This window comes from Pimephales promelas, chromosome 5, assembly GCF_988280905.1.
Source record: "Pimephales promelas chromosome 5, fPimPro1.hap1.1, whole genome shotgun sequence".
NCBI lineage: Eukaryota > Metazoa > Chordata > Actinopteri > Cypriniformes > Leuciscidae > Pimephales > Pimephales promelas.
This window is the reverse complement of record NC_142773.1, coordinates 21347586-21367506: the sequence shown is the minus strand read 5'-3', so window position 1 is coordinate 21367506 and position 19921 is coordinate 21347586. Positions and strand designations below refer to the sequence as shown.

The window sequence follows — 19921 nt, the reverse complement described above, 5'->3', positions numbered from 1 at the left end:
AACCCTTATACACACACACGCCCAGGAACAGATCTCAAACACAGAGGTGTTTATTTAGATAAAGACACAGGCCAACAGACCAGCCCAAAAGAACAACTTTTGCATTTTTAGAGTTAATAAAAGCAATAGATGTGCTCTGTCAAGGGGTTTTCTATAGGGGCACTATGAGATAGGCCTACTTTGAGAGATATAAATGTTTTTTTTTTTGTTTGTTTGTTTTCATATAGGGCCTATATTAGCTATTATCTATGTTTAGGGCTGTCAAGTTGTCTTGAATATTACAGTGACCTATACAAAAAATAGGCCTACCCTGTATCTTAAAACCACGAATACTAGCCTACCATATCATAGGCCTATGTCTTATAGGCTATATTTTTGTTAAACTGTGTAAATTTATCTTTATATTTAAGGAAGTGGCTCACGAAAGGAGATCGTCATATTTGTGATGGATTTATAAAATAGAGTAAGAAAAAACTGAGAGCTCGTATTTCTGAAATGTTTTAACTTTTTAATGAACTCACAAATATGATCATTATCTCCTCGCGAGGGATCTCTTGCTGAAAGTAAATATAAATAGGCAAATTTTGTAGGCCTATACTGTGTAAGAAAAAGTATATGTTGAAAAGTAATTAAGACAAAATTTTACTAAAATTAAATTATTTTATAGCCTATATTTACTAAAGCAAAGCTAATTTTCACAATATGCTTAAATCTGAAAATATTGACTTTATTAATAGGTTTTTTAGTCTTTTAAAGGAGTTTCACGTGACCACATTCAGGTCCGTCTCATTTTGTGGCTGTGGAGTCTCTCCGTCTTCCCTGTTCTGTGTCCGTCAAGCGCAGATGAAGGGAAGTGAAGGAAACTGATGGCGTCTCTGCGCGCGCGACACGATAATTAGGACGCGTGAGCTGGTATCGGATCACTGGCCGTTCATTCAGCTCGGCCTATGAAAAGAAATGAGCTATAAGTGCAGCATCAGCTTTCATGTGAAACATTTCCGAGTCACCTGGCTCACACAGCCGTATCAATCGCGCGGAATCATCGTGTTTGGCCGCATTATGTCCGGTGGCTCGTGCGCTGCAGGTGCTGGACGCTGTCTCGCGATTTTCGGGCTGCTGGTCCTTGTGCAGATGCCCGGAGCCCTGACGTCCAACAAGGAGAGCGACTGTTTGACTGAAGATGACAAAGGATGTGAAGGTGCACACACACACACTCGTCAAACACACAAGTCTTTATTTAGCCTACTGATGGTGCGGAGCTTCCATCATTCCAAAAAACTGTTTTTTTTTTTAATGAAGCCGAATGTAATTAGCCTATATAGCTTAATAACTCAACCCCTTCATCTAGTCAAAACACAAACTTGCATTGGCATTTTTTTTAAACGTAGGGTCTCTTTATGTTAGGAAGCTTTTAGATTTAGCAGTTTGTGAAAATTGGAAAAAAATACGGCAAAATAAAATATTAAAAACATAATGAGTTTAGGAAAACATTAGAAATTGTTCTAATAGGAACTTCATGGAAATGTTTATGATGAACTTCATTTCAGATTACAATTGGGAAAATAAACAAATAAACATCAACAACAAAAAAAGTTCTGTGAGGGGATTTAGAGCAGTTATAACCTACACCAAGAGTCCAAGACAAGGGTTGAAGCTACATCCTTGCTTCAGGTTGAATTATTCTCATTTGCTAAGAAATAGATAAACAGTCATTTTCCACACATATACAGATAGACTATAGGATATCCAGTTTGCTAATCTGGGTTGCTGGGTGCCAGCATGTCTCAAACAAGTCAGTCAATCTACAATGCAAGTGGTTCCTTAACCTGTAACCAAAAAGACACACACACACTCTTTCTCTCAAGGAGAGAACACTTTAACACAGTAAAGCTTTAAAGAAATGGTCCCTCAACTAGGTTCCAATGACCCTTGTGACCTACAGTCATGGTGAGCCAGAAGGACACACATACTGTATGTTTTAAGACATGTTAAAGACCTTTCTCAAAGAAAACTAAGCATCTTTCCATATGAAATTTCTGGAAGCAATGCTAAATGAGAAAGCACTGTTACTGCATTTCTAGCATGGGCTAGACCCTTCAGTCACCTCTCAGATATTTAATAGACATTAAAGAATACATGAAAAGAACATTTCTGTAATCACACTGGTATCTTCTATAACAAAGTAAAATCTCATATGTCATTTATCTCATTGAAAATATGTATTAATAGCTTGATTATAATCACTCAATAGATATACAGTGAAGCAGCAGTGGGTTCCAGAATCCACCCCAGTTAGTTTTAGTGGCTTTCGATTGGTTCCCCAGTCTGAGCAGTTTCCAGTTTCCAAAAGGTGCTTTAAAACCAGTCTGAGACACCAGCTAAGACCTTCATTTTTTTAGCAGTATGTGCTGTATACTTGTCAGAACAGATGGTTTATTCACTTTATATAGGCTTCTTCCCATTAGTCCTGATGAGTTAGGTTTTGTGTGGACAAACACATACATGCACACACTTACATGTAATGCCTTTGACAAAGGTGTGTGTTGGTTTTAGGTATGTCCGAGAAGAAAAGTGACCATCATGTGTGTGATGAATACAGTTGTTCTTTCGGAGGAATCTGCAGGGACAACGGATCACACCTGGAGTGTCTTTGTCAGTTTCAGGTTTGTTTTTGTCCTGCCACAATAAGCTCTGCATATTATGAAATTAAACATTGGTTATTACTGCTAATGATGCTGAAAACAGTTTCTAGGTATTACCTAGAATTACCTAGTATTTGCCCTGTGACTATCATATATAATTATAAGCATGTCTGAGGCAGGTTTCAGGACTCAGGTGTTTATTTCTTTCAGTGTCCACAGATGTTTGCTCCAGTATGTGGGTCTGATGGTGACACATATCATAGTGAATGTTTCCTAAGACAAGCTGCCTGTGAACAGCAGACCAGAATCACTGTAATTATGGAAGGACACTGTCATTCCGGTTAGCAAAAACAGTAAAAGACTTTTCAAAGCACTTAGCAAATAAATGCAAAATCAGTGCTACATACTTAATAATATACAATATTTTTTTTATGTATGTATGTCATATGTAAACTATGTAAAACTATGTAATACATATATTTAAAACTATTAATCTGACATGGCGTTTAACATAATATTTATCCTTTTTCTCAGTTGCTGAATCGGCATCAGGAGATACAGGTATTTTTATTAGATTTTTTTTCAGAGCCAGCATAAAGTTTTGAGCAGTTTTTAGGGAATTTGAAATGTGATCTTCATTGACATATGATATTAAGGCAACCAAAATAAAAATGATATGTGACTTTCAATAGAATAGTAGACCTTACGTAAACCATGTTCTTATGTTTGTGTGAAGATCTGGAGAGTTCAGGACTAGAGCCCAGCAGATACTCTAAGTGTTCTAGCTGCAAGTTTGGAGCGGAGTGTGATGAAGACTCTGAAGGCATTTGGTTGGTCATTGTGTGTGTGTGTGTGTGTGTGTGTGTGCTTGTTTATATGATTTATGAGAAGACAGATTTTTATAATGACATGGGTATTACACTGGTATTACAATGTAAACATGGTTTATGAGGACATTTCTTGAGTCCAAGTAATTAAAATGGCTTTAAAAAGACACTAAGCTAATAATGTTTTATAAAAAAATCTAAAAATGAAGAAAGTTTTCTGTGATGGGTAGGTTTAGGGGAATGGTTGGTGTAAGGGAATAGAATTTACAGTTTGTACAGTATAAAAATCTTTATGCCTATGGAATGTCCCCATAATTATGTGTGTGTGTGTGTGTGTGTGTGTGTGTGCGCACACGTTTGTATACTAGAGCAGGAGTTTCCAAATTTTTTTTTTCAGCTGAACCCATTAAGTAAAATATTTGCTTGATATTTACCCTGAGATTTTAAGTTAATATTTCTATAATTTAATTTTGTATGTTCATAGTTCTTCTGTTATTATTATTAAATACTGTAGTAGTGTTAACTTGTAAAAATGAAGGCAGAAATATATTTGTTGTTGTGGCGAGCAGGACGAGGCCGAGGGACGTGAGAGAGTGGTGCGAGACCAGTGCGTCTCACAGGTGTCGTTCATTATCACTCACACCACCAGCCTCGCACCGCTCTCTCACATCCTTCAGCCTCGTCCTGCTCCCCACAATTGCAAATTATAATTGGACTGTAAAATATATATTTTTTAATAATAATAATATTTTTACTTAAATTTGTCTAAAATTCTTCATTTTCAAACATTTAAACCCATGAACTTCTCATGACTTAAGGCTGATTTATACTTCTGCGTCCGACCTACGGCGGAGCCTCTACACTATAGACTAAGAAGTTGGTTTTTATTTATACTTCTGCGACGTTGTCCGCATTGACATGTAAACATGCAGAGGGAGCATGTGAAACCTGGGGAGCGGTTCTAGTAGACCAATCACAGCGCTTGCGGTACGCGGAGAGTTGCACTTCAGGGTACGTCGAAGGGTACGCACGCTACACACAGCCTACGGCGTAGCTACAGCGTGAGTTCGACGCAGAAGTAAAATTGGGCTTTAATTATTAGCTTTTCATCTCACAAACCCCCTACAGTTCCTTCCCTTAAGCCCATTTGGGAAACTCTTCTCTAGAGGTGAACATGCAGGTAATATGCATTTTCTGTGCAGGTGTGTATGTAATGTAGACTGCAGTGGATTTAATATGAATCCAGTTTGTGGATCAGATGGCCAATCTTACAGTAATCCATGCCAGGTCAGAGAAGCTTCCTGCTTGAAACAAGCTCAGATTAATGTCAAACACCTTGGGCAATGTCCAGGTAAACACACACACACACACACACACAAATCACACAATCAGCAAACACATGTAGAGACAAATATGTAAACATTTTCTGTAATCAGATATGACATATTTGATTCATCTTATAGATTCAGTGGTATTAGTGGGTGGAGTCAGTGTGGGCGGAGCAGTGCCCTGTGCTGAAATCAACAGCAGCTTTTGTGTGCATGGAACCTGTGAGATGAAAAATGATCTGGCAACATGCAGGTATGATCCGCAACACATGCACAAGTCATCTATTGTAGTAAATCTCAATTGGATGTAAAAATGAAGAGGATTTTTTGCATATGCGGTTGATGTGTTTCAGTAAATCATGGTCGCATCTCTTTAGGTGTGATGTGGGGTTCTCCGGTGTACACTGTGAGCAGAGAGACTTCAGTGAGTTGTACGTGGTGCCCAATGGACAGAAGCTTCAATACGTCCTGATTGCTGTGATCATTGCTGCTGTACAGATCAGCATAATTATCGCTATCATAATCTGCATCACAAGGTAAAACTCTTGGTGTCACAGTAGTATGCACCAAATTAATTCTAATATAGAAAAAAAGCACAAATATCACACACTCACAAAATCTCCAAACTGTTGCCTTTAGGATTCATCCAAAAAAGCCACGAGCCCATCTTCAGAAACAGAACCTGGGTCACTCACCCAAAGATGGAGGACGCAGGATTGTATAGCTGCTGATAACTTAAACTGAAACGCACAAACTCCCAATAGCTTCTTCACACTCAAACACTATACTCTCACTGAGGCATTTTGGAAAGAATTATATCTTTCAACATTGATATTTCAGTGGCCTTATTCCACCTTGTCACCAGGAGTTTATTACCGGTATTTTAAAATCTCTACATTCCCAGTGTTCTTTCTCCCCTTCACAGTTTTGCCTTTTTCATCTCTCTCCCTCACTTTCTTTCTAGTCTAAATGCAGTAAATCCACTTGGTCAAATGTTTACATTAAGTAGATTTTTACATTTTCTGAACAATACGGGAGTGATGCTTGCCACGCAAAACATGCTAGTGTGATTCAAAAGTGACGGCGTATTATCAAGGAGAATGTGTGCTATTACTTTTAAAAGCTATAAGATGATTTTCTCTTGGAGGACAATATAACAGGCATACAAATACTATATTTATATTTATACTGACTAAGATAGGGTGGCTGAGAAAGCTAAACGCGCTGCAACTGAAGAAAACACACGAATAGAAAAAAACGAAAAAGGAAAAATTCGAAAACATCTTCATCAGTTTAACAACACATGTGCTGCAAATACTCACAACGCAACCAAATACATAAGCGCGCTGTGAATACTAACAACACAACCAAATACAGAAACGTGCTGCAAATACTCATAAAGCAACCAAATACCAAAACGCATTGCAAATACTCACAATGCAACCAAATACACCAGAGAACCAAAGACCACAGTAGAAATGTTTCAAGGGGACAAGTTGTTGGGACAAGTGAGGAACTTGGGAAAGTGAGGAACAGTTATTGTTCTACTCATCTTATGTCTACTCGTCAGTGGTGTTGTTCATGACCAGAAAGGTGAGTTTATTGTTTATTTTAGCATCCTGATTTTATGTCCATTGTAAGTATTTGCAGTGCGTTTCTGTATGTGGTTGCATTGTGAGTACTTGCAGCATATTTCTGTATTTGGTTGTGTTGTGAGTATTTGCAGCATGTTTCTCTATTTGGTTGCATTTTGAGTATTTACATCACTTTTCTGTGTTTGATTGCGTTGTAAGTATTTGCAGTGCATTTCTTAATTTGGCTGTGTTGTGTATATTTGCAGCGCGTTTATGTATTTGTTTGTGTTCTGAGTATTTGCAACCTGTTTCTGTATTTGGTTGCGTTGTGAGTACTTGCACTGCATTTCTGTGTTTGGTTGCGTTGTCAGTACTTGCAATGTGTTTCTGTGTTTGGTTGTGTTGTATTTGCAGCATATTTCTGTATTTGGTTGTGTTGTGAGTATTTGCAGCGCGTTTCTGGATTTGGTTGCTTTGTGAGTATTTGCTGCGAGTTTCTGGATTTGGTTGTTTTGTAAATATTTGCAGCGCATTTCTGTATTTGGTTGTATTGTGAGTACTTGCAGCATATTTCTGTATTTGGTTGTTTTGTGAGTACTTGCAGCATATTTCTGTATTTGGTTGTTTTGTGAGTACTTGCAGCACGTTTCTGTGTTTGATTGTGTTGTGAGTATTTGCAGCGCGTTCCTGTACTTGGTTCCGCTGTGAGTTTTTGCAGCGCGTTTCTGTTTTAGGTTCTGTTGCGAGTATTTTCAGCGTATTTCTGTATTTGGTTGCTTTGTGAGGATTTGCAGGACATTTGTTGTCAAACTAAAAGTGTTTTCTTAATTTTTTATTTTTTTTTTCTATTTGCATGCATTTTCTTCAGTTGCAGAGCAAAAGACCCAAGCCATTTATTGGGACCAGAATATTACTGACACTCTTTTATCTTTGGCTAGTAAGCAACCGCTCAGAACACCCTAGCAACCATATAGAAACATTCGGCAAAAAAACTACATAGCAATGCCCTGGCGACCACCCACAGCACAATAGCTTCATTATTTTTTGCATGGATCACTCAGATATTCTTTAAAAAAGAAAAAAGAAAAGGAAAGTAAAAATATAGTTTTTAGTGTCCAAACTCTCCATAAGAGATTTACAGTGTGAACCACAGGTTAAAGCATATCAGAGAATGTTTGTAAAGCCTACTCCTGCTAGAATTTGTTGTTTTCTCATTATATTTTACCTTCTATCCTCCTCATTTTTAATGTAAGAAAAGGTGTAACCATTTTTAACTTCCGGAGTTTTCCGGTGTCAATTATTTTAGCTGTACAAAAAAGTCTGTTGTGCTGCTTGATGTTGCAAACCGTTATTTGCTATCATTTTATTTTGATTTATTATGGTTTTTTGCTCAAATATATTTTACCAATTACTACACTTTGTTATTCTTATTTTTGTTTTCCTACAGTAGCTAATGATTCCAAAGTCTTGTACATCCACAGGAAATTACTTACTTTCACACGGAAAAACAAGGTGGATAAAGCTGGGAAAACTTTGCAATTTGTTCATTTTGGAAACGGAGCAAAAATGAGATAATAGCAGCTGTGTTTTAGCACAATTTAAACCCAAGCAATCCAAACCCCTTACAACTGAATTCTCATAAAGAAGGTCATCAGTATTTGACGGTGAGATGCTGTGTGTTTATCAGTCTTATAAATCAGTTTGTAAATCTGTGACTTTATATTATGTGAAGGCCTGTGAAAGTTTGCATGTCAAACCTGTTTAAACTCAGAAAAAATCTATAAAGTGAGTTTTAAGGAAAATGTCATGTCTTTAGTGTTTTTCTTAAAGTACTAGCGTATTTTCCTCAGTGATTCAAAGTGCATGCTGGGAGATGTAGTTTTTGGTTGTCTTAATGTGAGGTCAGAGGTCAAAACACCAATGTGAAAACCCTCCAAGGTCAGTTTACACTGTGTGTGTGTGTGTGTGTGTGTGTGTGTGTGTGTGTGTGTGTGTGTGTGTGTGTGTGTGTGCGTTCCTCAGCTGTTGGCTTCAGTTGAGTTAACGGTATGCCACAGCGGGCCAGATTTATAAAAGTAAGTCCACCTCACCACACAAACACACACATTTGCGCTCTAGATTAATGCCACTGTCATTTTAGATATTTCAGAGCTGAGAAAGCAACACATATTGTGCATATCACAAACCACCAGAACACATGCACACGATACTGGAATGTATGAATTAATGGGGCTTTCCAACGCCTCTGTGATACAGCTTCCAAAAATGTCTTAGTATCCTCTTACAGTTGTATTTATATCCATACATTTATATCTGTGTGTGTGAACAGGGGTGGAGTTTGTCAGATTCCATTGGGGTCTCTCTCTTGGAGTGTCAGTTTCTCTCTACTGTGTGTTTGATTCCACCTGGCCCCTTACCCATCTCTGGCCCGGTAGCTTTACTTTCAGGGACGGTGAAAAGGAGAATCAGAGATGGAAAAGAGAGGAGATGTCATGTTGGGGGTTGAGGATGAATCCGGGCAGCCGATCTCGGCCCTGTCAATTCTCTCTCTACTGGAACGCGTGTCTACGATCATCGATGGCGTCCAGGCGAGCCAGCAGCGCATGGAGGAGCGACAGCAGCAGCTCGAAACCTCTGTGAGCGCTGTCCAATCTGAGCTTACTAAACTGGCTCGTGACCATGGTACCACAGCAACAACCGTTGACAAACTGCTGCAGAAAGCCCGTCGCGTGAGCACGCACGTTAAAGAAGTCCGTTCACGTGTGGAGAAACAGAACGTGCGTGTGAAGAAGGTGGAAACTACACAGGATGAGCTTCTCACACGCAATAAGTTCAGGGTTGTTATCTACCAGGTAAACCCATTGCTAACCACTGCATGCGTGTTAAGGACATTTTGGTAAAATTTCGCAGACAAAAAAGGTCCATTGTCTATTGTCAATAATTTAGCACTTCATGAAGCACAGCTCACACAGAAGTCACTTTCAAACAAAGTAGCTTTTTGTTGGTCAACAACCTGTTGTGAAATCTTTTGTCTTCACACAAAATTCCTGATTACGTGAATTCCTATTGAAGTGATTGGATTTTCACTCCACAAACAGTAAATGTGATAACTTTTTGGGTAATTGATGGTGAAGCTCTATCCTTTTGGCATTCAACAGCAAGTTGGCTCTGCGATCTCACAATGACACCTGCTGTATTAGCAATAGGGGGCGCACTTGAGAATTTCCTTTCTAGAGCTGATAGGCTACCTATTTATGTTATTGTGTCCGATGACAGTAAAGATATTTTTGACATGTTCATTCAAGAGTGATACTGGACCTCAACCACCACAGATACAGATTAGTAATTGTAGTCCAATGTGGTTTATCAGTGATCTATGCACATTTGGTGACCCCAATCCTAAACGTGCTTTTAGGGATGGACACAAATTATGTTCAATTGTTCTTATTGGCATAGCACAAATGCTGGCAAATTGTCTATTCGACTCCTCACTGCTCCTAGAATAAATAATTAGAGAAAATGTGTTACAAATTAGTATAAATTAGGCTGTTAGTGTGTGTGTGCGTGTGTATGAGAGTGTGTTTGTGAGTAGTTATTCTGGGCTTTCCTTATATAGAGCTGCTGAACACAGCTGAAGAGACTCTTTAAGGCTATTCCCTGAATAGGGAGTTTATTCATACACATACATAGACATCCATTCTTACAGACTGAAAAATGTCCTCCAGGGAAGGGTAGTCTCAAGTAACCCGACTTTAGACTGGTATAAAATCTAGCCCAATTTGCTTGTGATGACCAAGAACCACCCACTTAAACAGGATGAGATTGTCTGACTTACATTCATGTGGTTTACTGTGAATTTAGAACTGCTAAGGCATGTTTTTAGGCACAATGTGGAGTGGAGGTGTATGTTTGTAATTTACAACAGATTTGAACGCTGCTTAACTAATCAGAATCAAGGACCGGAACTATCCGTTTTATAAAAAGTGTCCAACAGCTTTGTTTTAATATTATGGTGAAAACTAGTTTTCAACTTGATCAATGTGCATCAGACATACTTATATGCATCATCATAACTGAAAAACAAACAAACAAACAAAAAACAGCTGACCTTATAAAAGTAAATTTTACCTAATGGGATACTTAAAGGGTTAGTTCACCCAAAAATGAAAATTAAGTCATTAATTACTCACCCCCATGCTGTACCAACCCCGTAAGACCTTCGTTCGTCTTCGGAACACAAATGAAGATATTTTTGATTAAATTTGAGAGCTGTATAACTACCACATTGGCTCCTAAGGGACTGCCTCTTGACGGCCCAGAAAGTCAATGAAGAAAATGTTTAAATATCCCAAGTGACTACCGTGGCTCAACTATATGTTTATCAAGCGACGCGAATACTTTTTGTGCGAAAAAACAAACAAAAATAACGAGTTTATTTGACTATTCCTTTTCTTCCTTGTAGGCCAGAAACGAGACTTCCTTAGATTTCCACGACGCATGCGCGAGAATTGCGATCTCCTTACACTACTTCAGTTCAGTTCTCGCGCATGCGTCGTGGAAATCTAAGGAAGTCTCGTTTCTGGCCTACAAGGAAGAAAAGGAATAGTCGAATAAACTCGTTATTTTTTCGCACAAAAAGTATTCTCATCGCTTGATAAACTTATAGTTGAGCCACGGTAGTCACTTGGGGGATATTTAAACATTTTCTTCATTGACTTTCTGGGCCGTCAAGAGGCAGTCCCTTAGGAGCCAATGTGGTAGTTATACAGCTCTCAAATTTAATCAAAAATATCTTTATTTGTGTTCCGAAGACGAACGAAGGTCTTACGGGGTTGGTACAGCATGGGGGTGAGTAATTAATGACTTAATTTTCATTTTTGGGTGAACTAACCCTTTAAGACAAAAATTGAAATTCTGTCATCATTTACTCATCCTCATGTCGTTCCAAGAAGATTTATTTTTCCTTACAATGAAAGTCATTGGGGTCTAGTTTTGTTTTGGACTCATTATATGGGCAAAACAGTTAAAAATATTCTTCAAACTAAAATATTCTTCTAGTAATTGATGACACAATTGAACATTTTTAAGTGAACAATCCCTTTAAGAGTTGTGTTCTATCACTGAACCAACATTTTACACTCAACACAGCACCTGAAATGAAGGGTGTCTTGTTTTTGTTTTGGTAATAGCAAGAGTATGAGCAACATTCATATTTATGCTTTAACGTAATACATCTAAATAGAAATTTGCATTTTAATCTTAAAGGGTTTAACCAAAAAGAAAAATTCTGCCATTAATTACTCACCCTCATGTTGTTCAAAACCGTAAGACTTTCGTTCCTCTTCAGAACACAAATGGACATAAAATGAAATCTGAGCGCTTTCTGTCCCTCCTTTGACAACCTATGCATCTACCATGTTCAAGCCCCAGAAAGGTAGTAAGGACAGAAGTAATCCATGTGAATTTAGTGGTTTAACCTCAATTTAATGAAGGGACACGAGTGCTTTGTTTGCTCAAAACACTTATTTACCACTTTATTTACAAAATCTCCAACGTGTGTTGGAGACGGGTCCACACAACACGAATGTGTCATGGTGCTCTCACGAACGCACATTAGATATTAATACTTTGTAAATAAAGGGGAAGGGGGAAGGGTTTTTTTTTTTTTTTTGCACAAACAAAGCACTCAGAGGTTAAACCACATGGGTCACATGGAATACTTTTATGATGCCTTATCTTTCTGGGGCTTAAAGGGGTAGTTGCAAAGGCAATGTGAATGGAGGGAAGAAAGGTCTCAGGTTTCATTTTGTGTTCATTTGTGTTCCAGAGATGAACAAAAGACTGGGTTTGGATAAAGGTGAGTAATTCACGACAGAATTTGCATTTTTGGGTGATCTAACTCCTTAATAAATAATTAAATCTAAATATGTTAATATTGAAATTGATGTTTGGTAATCAGCATAATGACTCTTGCATCTTGTTGAGTTTGACATTGTTGCAAGAAAGCATAACAAATCTGAGTTCTTCTCCATGACCTTCTGGGAGTGGATAAAGAGATTGTTTCCTAGTGGTTAATAGTCTTTCCTGTGTGTCACCGCAGGGTGAAACTGAAGTTCCCTCTGTTGCTGTCACCAAGACTCCCAAGGGGGCAGGGCTTGCTAACTTGGAGGTGGAGCCAGATGAGTATGAGATCCCTGCTGACCTATCATCTGATGATGAGTACATGGTGGTAGAGGATCCGGAGTCATCCCGGGGCGCACGTCTGAAACAGAGCGGCTTAAAAGGCATTGAGAACATCAAAGCTGCGTTCTCCAAAGAGAACATGAGCAAGACCCGCGAAAAGACGCGGGAAAACCTAAGCAAGACCAAGGAGAGCCTGAGCAAGACGGGCCAAACGCTTGGAACCAAATTCAACACCTTGGGTGAGAAGATCGTTCCCCCCGAGCAGCGAGAGAAGATGCGTCAGAGCAGCGAGAGGCTGAAGGAAAACATTGCTAAGAAAGCACCCACTAAAGAATCGTTCAAAATCAAACTGAAGAAGGAACGCACTGTCGCTGAGGGCCAGGAAGGTGCAGAGGGGGAGCCAGCTGTGACTCCTCCCAAAGGCAGGAAGCCCAGCCCAGATGTGACATACACAGAGGTGGTTACCGAGATCAAGAGGGAGGGTCCAGTATCAGAAGAGGGGGCGACTCGTATTCAAGAGGACTGAAAGAGGAAATTCACCACAGAAATTGTGGAGAAATGGATGGAACAAAACATATAAAATGCAGAGGAAGTAATTGGAAGTGGAAGAAAATGGAGAATTTTTCCTAAAATGTGCTCCAAAATGTGAGAGTGTATGAGTATGTGTGTTGGGTAGCCAAATTAATTAATAGTGCTAGCACTATTAATGTTTGTGTCATTTTCCATAAGCCACATGTAAAATGTATTAAAAAAGTGAAAACATATCCTGTCTGATGTGTCCTTTTACTCATTTGCAATTTGTGTTTGGATTAGCATGTAAAGAGCAGATGACTCTGTCTGAAACACAGGTAGTAACGCTGGGGACTGAACCTCAGAAGGCCAGAGAACATTTGAATCTCCAAAAACATTCATGTTCATACACACACCAACATCATAGAGACAGAGACTGGCAGAGTGAAAGAAAGATTGACCCATCAGCCAAAAAAAGATCTCTTGGAATTAATCTCAACAGCTGAGCGGCTCTGCCCAGTTCATAGTAACCCCACATAAAGCATACTCTGACTCACGGTTTATAAGCATTATAATATTCAAAATAACTTCATTTGTATTCAACAGAAGAAAGAAACTCATACAGGTTTGCAACAAATTGAGGGTGAGTAAATGATGACAGAATTTTCATTTTTGGGTGGAGTATCCCTTTAAGATTTATGTTTTTTCAAGAAGTCACTTGTTCACCAAGGTTGCATTTATTTGATATTAACCAGTGATATTGACCAGAAAAAGCATGATATTGGCCTTTTTTTTTTTTTGAATATGTATTTTTTTCCTGTGTTGGCAAAGCTGAATTTTTTTTAAATTTTTTTTAGAAATTAAAGAAATAAATACTTGTATTGCAGCCAGGGTGGATTAAATTGTTCAAAAGTAATGGTATTTATAATGTTACAAAATCTTTCTATTTCAGATAAATGCTGTTCTTTTGAACTACCTTTTCATCAAAAAATGTTTTCAACATTGATAATATTAAATGTTTCGAGCAGCAAATCAGTATAATATGATTTCTGAAAAATCATGTGACACTGAAGACTGGAGTAAGATGCTTTGCCATCACAGAAATAAACTGCATTTAAATAGAAATTAATTAAAATATTTCTGAATATTGCTACTTTTGCTGTATTTTGGATCAAATAAATACAGCTGTGAGCAGAAGAGAATTATTTTAACATTAAAATACGTTTGAATGATAATGTGTGGTAAAAATAAATAAAATAAAATAGATAAGCATTTCTTAAACTTTGACTATGTGTCTATTATTGGATCAGACAGGAATGTAGAGAAATAAGAATACAATCATAACCTGTAGTAGCACCATTTCTTCTCCGCTCCAGCGTGTGGCAGCACTATGAGATTCTTGCACAAAACTTTCAGTCAAACAGTCATATTAAGTCTTTGCTTGCTGCTATCACCGTTTTATTTACAAGTCAAATATGCTATATCATTCATTATTGCTCATTGTGTATTATCATCCGTCACTGTTCAGTACTATTATTTTGTTTCCTATCATGGCCATTATCGTGTCTGACGTCATTCTTGACGACAGTAACTACAACATCCTGAGTCCCCTAATAATGTAACGTTAGCCTGCCGCCTGCGGGAAACAACCTGACAAAAATACACAGAGTAGGAGAAATATGTGTGTATACATAGCTATAATGTGTAATTAAGGTTTAAACCCGTTTGTCTTGCCAATAAAGCTTTTTGAATGTGAACAGTGAGAGAGAGAGGGATGGCGGAGGAGGAAGAGCGCGGACCCGGTTCGGTCCATCAGATGTTCGTGCTAATGGAGGATCTGCTGGATAAACTCAAAGTTCTGGATTATGAGCAGCAGGTTCTGGACAAACACAACATCAAACCTCTGTCCAGGTGAGAGATTCAGAATCGCTACTTTATATGTGGATTATAAGGCATTATCATGTTTTATATGCCGCCTTCACGTGCTATCGGAATCATCGTAAAAAATACTGCTACTAAGTTAACGTTTCCTAGTTTCCTTACTCAAAGTAAAATTCGAATGCGATGAACTCGTAATAATCACAACTGGGAATTAGGAAATTTCCGATAGCATGGTGTTAGTAAGGCAGCAATAGTATCCTTTTTTCATTGTTTTTTTTTTTTTTTGGTTTATGCTATTTGTGTATTATTTTGTGTATTTATTCTTGACACATTCCCACATTGTTTTAATTTTTTGGCTGTTATCTGCTTGAGATTTGAGTTTTTTGTCAGCATCATTAAAACTCGTCATACTTTGCATTTGCTTGGTTTCTGTTTTTTTTTTTATATTAACATGTTACAATATATGAATATTGTTTCTGGCTAATATTATTAATAATATCAGTAAAATTCTACGAATCAATTCAAAATCAATTAAATCTGTATATTTGTTCAGTGTTTCTTCTCAATCAGAGATTTGTTCAAATACATGTTTTCTCTGTTTTTCAGGCATTATTTTGTCTCTAGCCCTCACGTGTTGTCAAATCCTGGAGAGCAGTTCTATATGTTCAGTGTAATTGCCGCCTGGTTGATTTCCCTGTGTGGACGGCCGTTTGATGCACCGCAGGAGTACGACGACCCCAATGCCACCGTCTCCAACATCCTGTCTGAGCTGCGTGCCCTGGTCAGACATTATCACAGTGATGTGATGCAAGTGTGTGATGCATTTGGGTTTCATGATTATCACTGTATATGTGTGTGTTTATAGGGTGGCCAGGTTGATTTCCCCCCATCTAAGCTGAAGTCTGGATCTGGAGAGCATGTCTGTAATGTTCTAGACCAGCTGGTAGAAAAAGCACTAAAGAGTAAAGGCTTTGTATGGAACAGGTACACATATACATAACGGTGCACACATCATGAGCTGAATGCAGGTTGGGATGATGTTCTTCGCTGCTTTAGTTTTAATATCAATCTTGTTGTAGTAGAACCACAAATTTCACCAGGGTTCAAAAACTTTCTGTTCCCACTCTACACACAAACAATAACACAGCTGGTGTTTTCTCTTTTTCAGGCCTCTGTACCCATCTGTGGAGGTGGAAGATGATTGTGTTCAGGAAGATGATGCTGAGCTCACACTCAGTAAAGTGGAAGAAGAGATGATAGTGAGTCACACTTAAACCCTATTCTAAGCTAAGCTTCCCCTTCCTTTTTTTCAGTGTTGTAAATTGGATTGAGTAATTTAGCTCCAGTGTTTGTTTGTATTAAAAATACCTTGAGATATAAATGGCATTTTTATATATTTGTTTTTAGAGAAGCTGTATTTTTTTCGCAATTTATTTGACAAATGTATACAAACACCTTACTTTTAGTTTGGTTATTGTTGTGCATCAGATGGGTGATATATTTTATCAACAAAAATAGAAAATATCATAATATAAATGTATGGTACTATGGCCCACCCCTGATTCACACAGGAGGAAGACTTGACAGTGAATCACACACAAACTCATGTCTAAAGTGAATCACACTTACACTCATTAAAAATGTGGATCTTCAGCAGGAGGATGAGGAGTATGAGGAAGAGGACGGACTTGATTTAGATGCACTGAAGACCAGAACCAATCAGAGTGTGAGTTTTATTTGAAATATTCGCATGTGCATTTTATTTAGTATTATACTATATGGTCTTTCTGAATTCTTAATTCTGATTGGCTGGAAGGTGTGCATTAAAACAGTTTAATGCACAGGTAATTCCAGTCAGTTTAACCGTCTATATCAATGCGTTTTCATTGTAGACAATCACACACACAATCACTAGCACATTGAGATCGGAGATTGCGCTGCACACACAGAAACGTATCACTGCCTGCAAATTTTAGTAATCCCCCCCCCCCCCCCCCCTATCTATCTATCTCTCTCTCTCGATCTCGATAATTAATTCAAATAAATGCTAATTAATTAATTCAAATGAATGTGATCTTGCAACACTCTGCTTCAATTTTGTGTCTTATTTAAAGAAAGCAGAATGCTAATGAGTCGTAACACAAAAACAATAACCCTCATTTTTACTCTTATAATATAATATTGTAATGCAAACAACATTAACATCTTTAAATTGTCAATGCTAGCAAATGACCATGGTATAAGCGGGAAATCCACTGCTGTCTGTGCATTAAATGATTTGAATGGATTCCGGATCGTGCATTAAAATCATTTGATCCACAGCTAGCCGTGGATTATCCTTACATATAATATAGACTTTAAAGGAGTAATTACTTTTTTTTTTCTGGAGATTGTAAGTTGTTCCATATGAGAGGTTATATTTGTGTGTGTGCTACAAAGCATGAATAGCCCAGTCCTTTATACCAGTTAGGAGGGATTTTTATTAATATATTAAAGAGCTAGAACATAACCTTTTACACAGGATGTACAGTAAAAGTCAGATATATGTGTGTTTAGGAGCTCAGTGGTTCAAGGCCTGCAGTGGTTCTGGAGTCAGATGTTGATGCTGCTGAGTGGAATCTAGAGGTGGAGCGAGTTCTTCCACAACTTAAAGTCACCATCCGCACTGACAACAAGGTCTCAAATTCCTCAACCTTTAATCGCTGTATCTCATCTGCATGGTGATGGAGAGACTCTGAATGGCTGAATGTGGAGTAACAGGTTACTGTGTTTCAGGATTGGAGGATTCACCTTGATCAAATGCATCAACATCAAGATGGCATCAACACGTCCTTGCACGACGCCAAGGTCATCCATCCATCCATAACTGATGTTCTTAAAAATCATTTTAAAATGGATAATAATGTGAAATATTAAACCTATATATATTTATATTTATAGATTTACATATTATATTTATATTTATTTACATTGTGTGTGTGTGTGTTCAGGGTTGTCTGTTTAAGCTGAGAGAGGACATCAGTAAAACTCTGGAGAAAGTGAGCAGTCGTGAGAAATATCTCAATACTCAGCTCGAGCATCTCATTTCAGAATACCGCCAAGCACAATCACAGCTCAACAAGGTGAACATCTTGACCAATCAAAACCCCAAAATGTATTACTTACCCTCAACCAGTTAAAACACAGGATGGTCAATCGCATGTTACCCTCAACCAATCAAAACACAGGCTGATCATGTGTTTTTGTTCGTCAGGTAAAAGAGCTTTATCAGCAGGCCAGTGGAGGTGTCACAGAGAGAACCAGGATTCTGGCTGAGGTGAGTCTAAAAAAACTTGTGATGCTATCGCAAGAGTCACAGAATATTAGCATTAGCAATGATTTGACCATCTTTTGGTTACAACAGAGTAAGAATTAAAAAGCATCAGTGTTTTTAATAAATAAATGTATATAGCCTTTCTATGTCCAAATAGCCAGTAGCCACACAATATTCAGATAATAACGTGCTAATATTTGTGCTTAAGATCAGTGAGGAGCTAGAGAAAGTGAAACAGGAAATGGAAGAGAAAGGCAGCAGCATGTCTGATGGAGGTAAACCGCACGCACAACAAACAATCTTTCCCTCTACTGATGGTGCAGTTTGTTTATGTAAGCTGGAGTTTATGCTTGTCCGTGTGTTTTGTGATGCAGCTCCAGTGGTGAAGATCCGTCAGAGTTTGACCAAGCTGAAGCAGGAAATTGAGCAGATGGATGTTCGGATGGGAGTGGTGCAGCACACGTTACTACAATCCAAACTCAGAGAGAAAAACAACATGACCAGAGACATGCATGCTACACACCTATTAGAGCCCAACGCACAGACTTACTGAGTCAAACTCAGAGCTGGTGATGTTGTGTGTTGGTTATATTTTATATAAATATTTTGTTGAGTTTAGATGTGTTTTTAAGTGTAAATAACTAAAAAAATTGTATTGAACAATAAAAAAAAAAATATTCTCACTAGAACAGTGAGAACTCTCAGAGTTTTATCTTGCGTAACCGTCCCCAGAGCATTGCACACACATGTAACTGTTCCATGATGTCATCCTCACACACTGCAGAGAAACACTAGAGATTATTCTGGTCTACTTTAGTTCATATGCACAAGCGCAGTTTATCAGTCCACATCCTCAGGAAACATTTGTAGAGTCTGTGTTCAGCCTAAGAACAATACTTGTTGAATATTCTCTCTTTTGAATTGTAATGTTTATAGGAATTCACAAGTAAAAAAAAAGAGTACTAACAGCAACTGTAAATGGTTTAATAATCAACTATGCAACTGAATATTCCTAACTGGGAATTTAAATGATGAATAATGAATCCCTGAAACTATCTACAGACTTATAACTTATATTTTGTCTGACACACGCACTAAAAGCTGAAATAAAATCAGAATTACAGTTACAGAACTGTATCAGTCTTTGTACTTTTGAGATTCTGAGCCTGAATATCTGGTGCTCCGAAAGCTCAGACATTTACATTTAAAGGGATAGTAATCATCTCTTCGCCATCATTTCTTTTTAGAAGAATATTTTTGTCCATACAATGCAAGCCCATTTCTGCCCCAAAACTTAGAAAATTGTGTGATGCCAATTCATAATTATGCAATAAAAAGTCTAAATATGACAGTATGACTTTGACATTATGTCATTTTTATCTTATAATATAAAAAATAAAATAATGTATTTGTCATAATTAATTTTTTCATAATTGACATTTATTTGAATAGTGCTTTTCACTATAATTTTTGTTTCAAAGCACAAAATGCATGTTTCTGCATTACAAATTAGATTAATCTGTTATAAGAGGTGAGTTTGTCAAAGTAATATCCATAAGTCACAAATGTACAGTTCTATGTACATTTAATACAAGTCATGCAGTTAGCTAACATCATATATTCAATTAATCAAAAACAATGAGCTATTTAAAGCAATTATTAT

At 37.7% G+C, this 19921-nt stretch overlaps 3 protein-coding genes across 5 annotated transcripts; all 3 read left to right on the top strand.

Annotated features, from left to right (window-relative positions):
- The first annotated feature begins 830 nt into the window (after positions 1 to 830).
- tmeff1a (transmembrane protein with EGF-like and two follistatin-like domains 1a) lies at positions 831 to 5659 on the top strand. The gene is made up of 9 exons (XM_039654773.2): positions 831 to 1198; positions 2554 to 2663; positions 2853 to 2982; positions 3177 to 3203; positions 3379 to 3472; positions 4672 to 4820; positions 4933 to 5050; positions 5175 to 5333; positions 5437 to 5659. Exons 1-9 carry the CDS (start codon positions 958 to 960, stop codon positions 5519 to 5521), a joined length of 1113 nt encoding a protein of 370 aa, XP_039510707.2. The 5' UTR covers positions 831 to 957; the 3' UTR covers positions 5522 to 5659.
- A 3048-nt stretch (positions 5660 to 8707) lies between these two features.
- Positions 8708 to 13311, top strand: cavin4a (caveolae associated protein 4a). The gene is made up of 2 exons (XM_039654570.2): positions 8708 to 9223; positions 12472 to 13311. Exons 1-2 carry the CDS (start codon positions 8843 to 8845, stop codon positions 13078 to 13080), a joined length of 990 nt encoding a protein of 329 aa, XP_039510504.2. The 5' UTR covers positions 8708 to 8842; the 3' UTR covers positions 13081 to 13311.
- A 1265-nt stretch (positions 13312 to 14576) lies between these two features.
- ift57 (intraflagellar transport 57 homolog (Chlamydomonas)) lies at positions 14577 to 18947 on the top strand. 3 transcript variants are annotated; one of them, XM_039654528.2, is made up of 12 exons: positions 14577 to 14732; positions 14825 to 14975; positions 15552 to 15726; positions 15811 to 15929; positions 16114 to 16204; positions 16600 to 16671; positions 17502 to 17621; positions 17721 to 17792; positions 17936 to 18067; positions 18199 to 18261; positions 18467 to 18533; positions 18633 to 18947. In XM_039654528.2, coding segments are annotated over exons 1-12 (1242 nt in total). In that variant the 5' UTR covers positions 14577 to 14731; the 3' UTR covers positions 18812 to 18947. The 3 variants fall into 3 exon arrangements, with proteins under 3 accessions (XP_039510462.2, XP_039510463.2, XP_088987247.1); XM_039654529.2 differs by having other exon boundaries at positions 14592 to 14745; XM_089131121.1 differs by having other exon boundaries at positions 14593 to 14975.
- Positions 18948 to 19921: the final 974 nt, after the last annotated feature.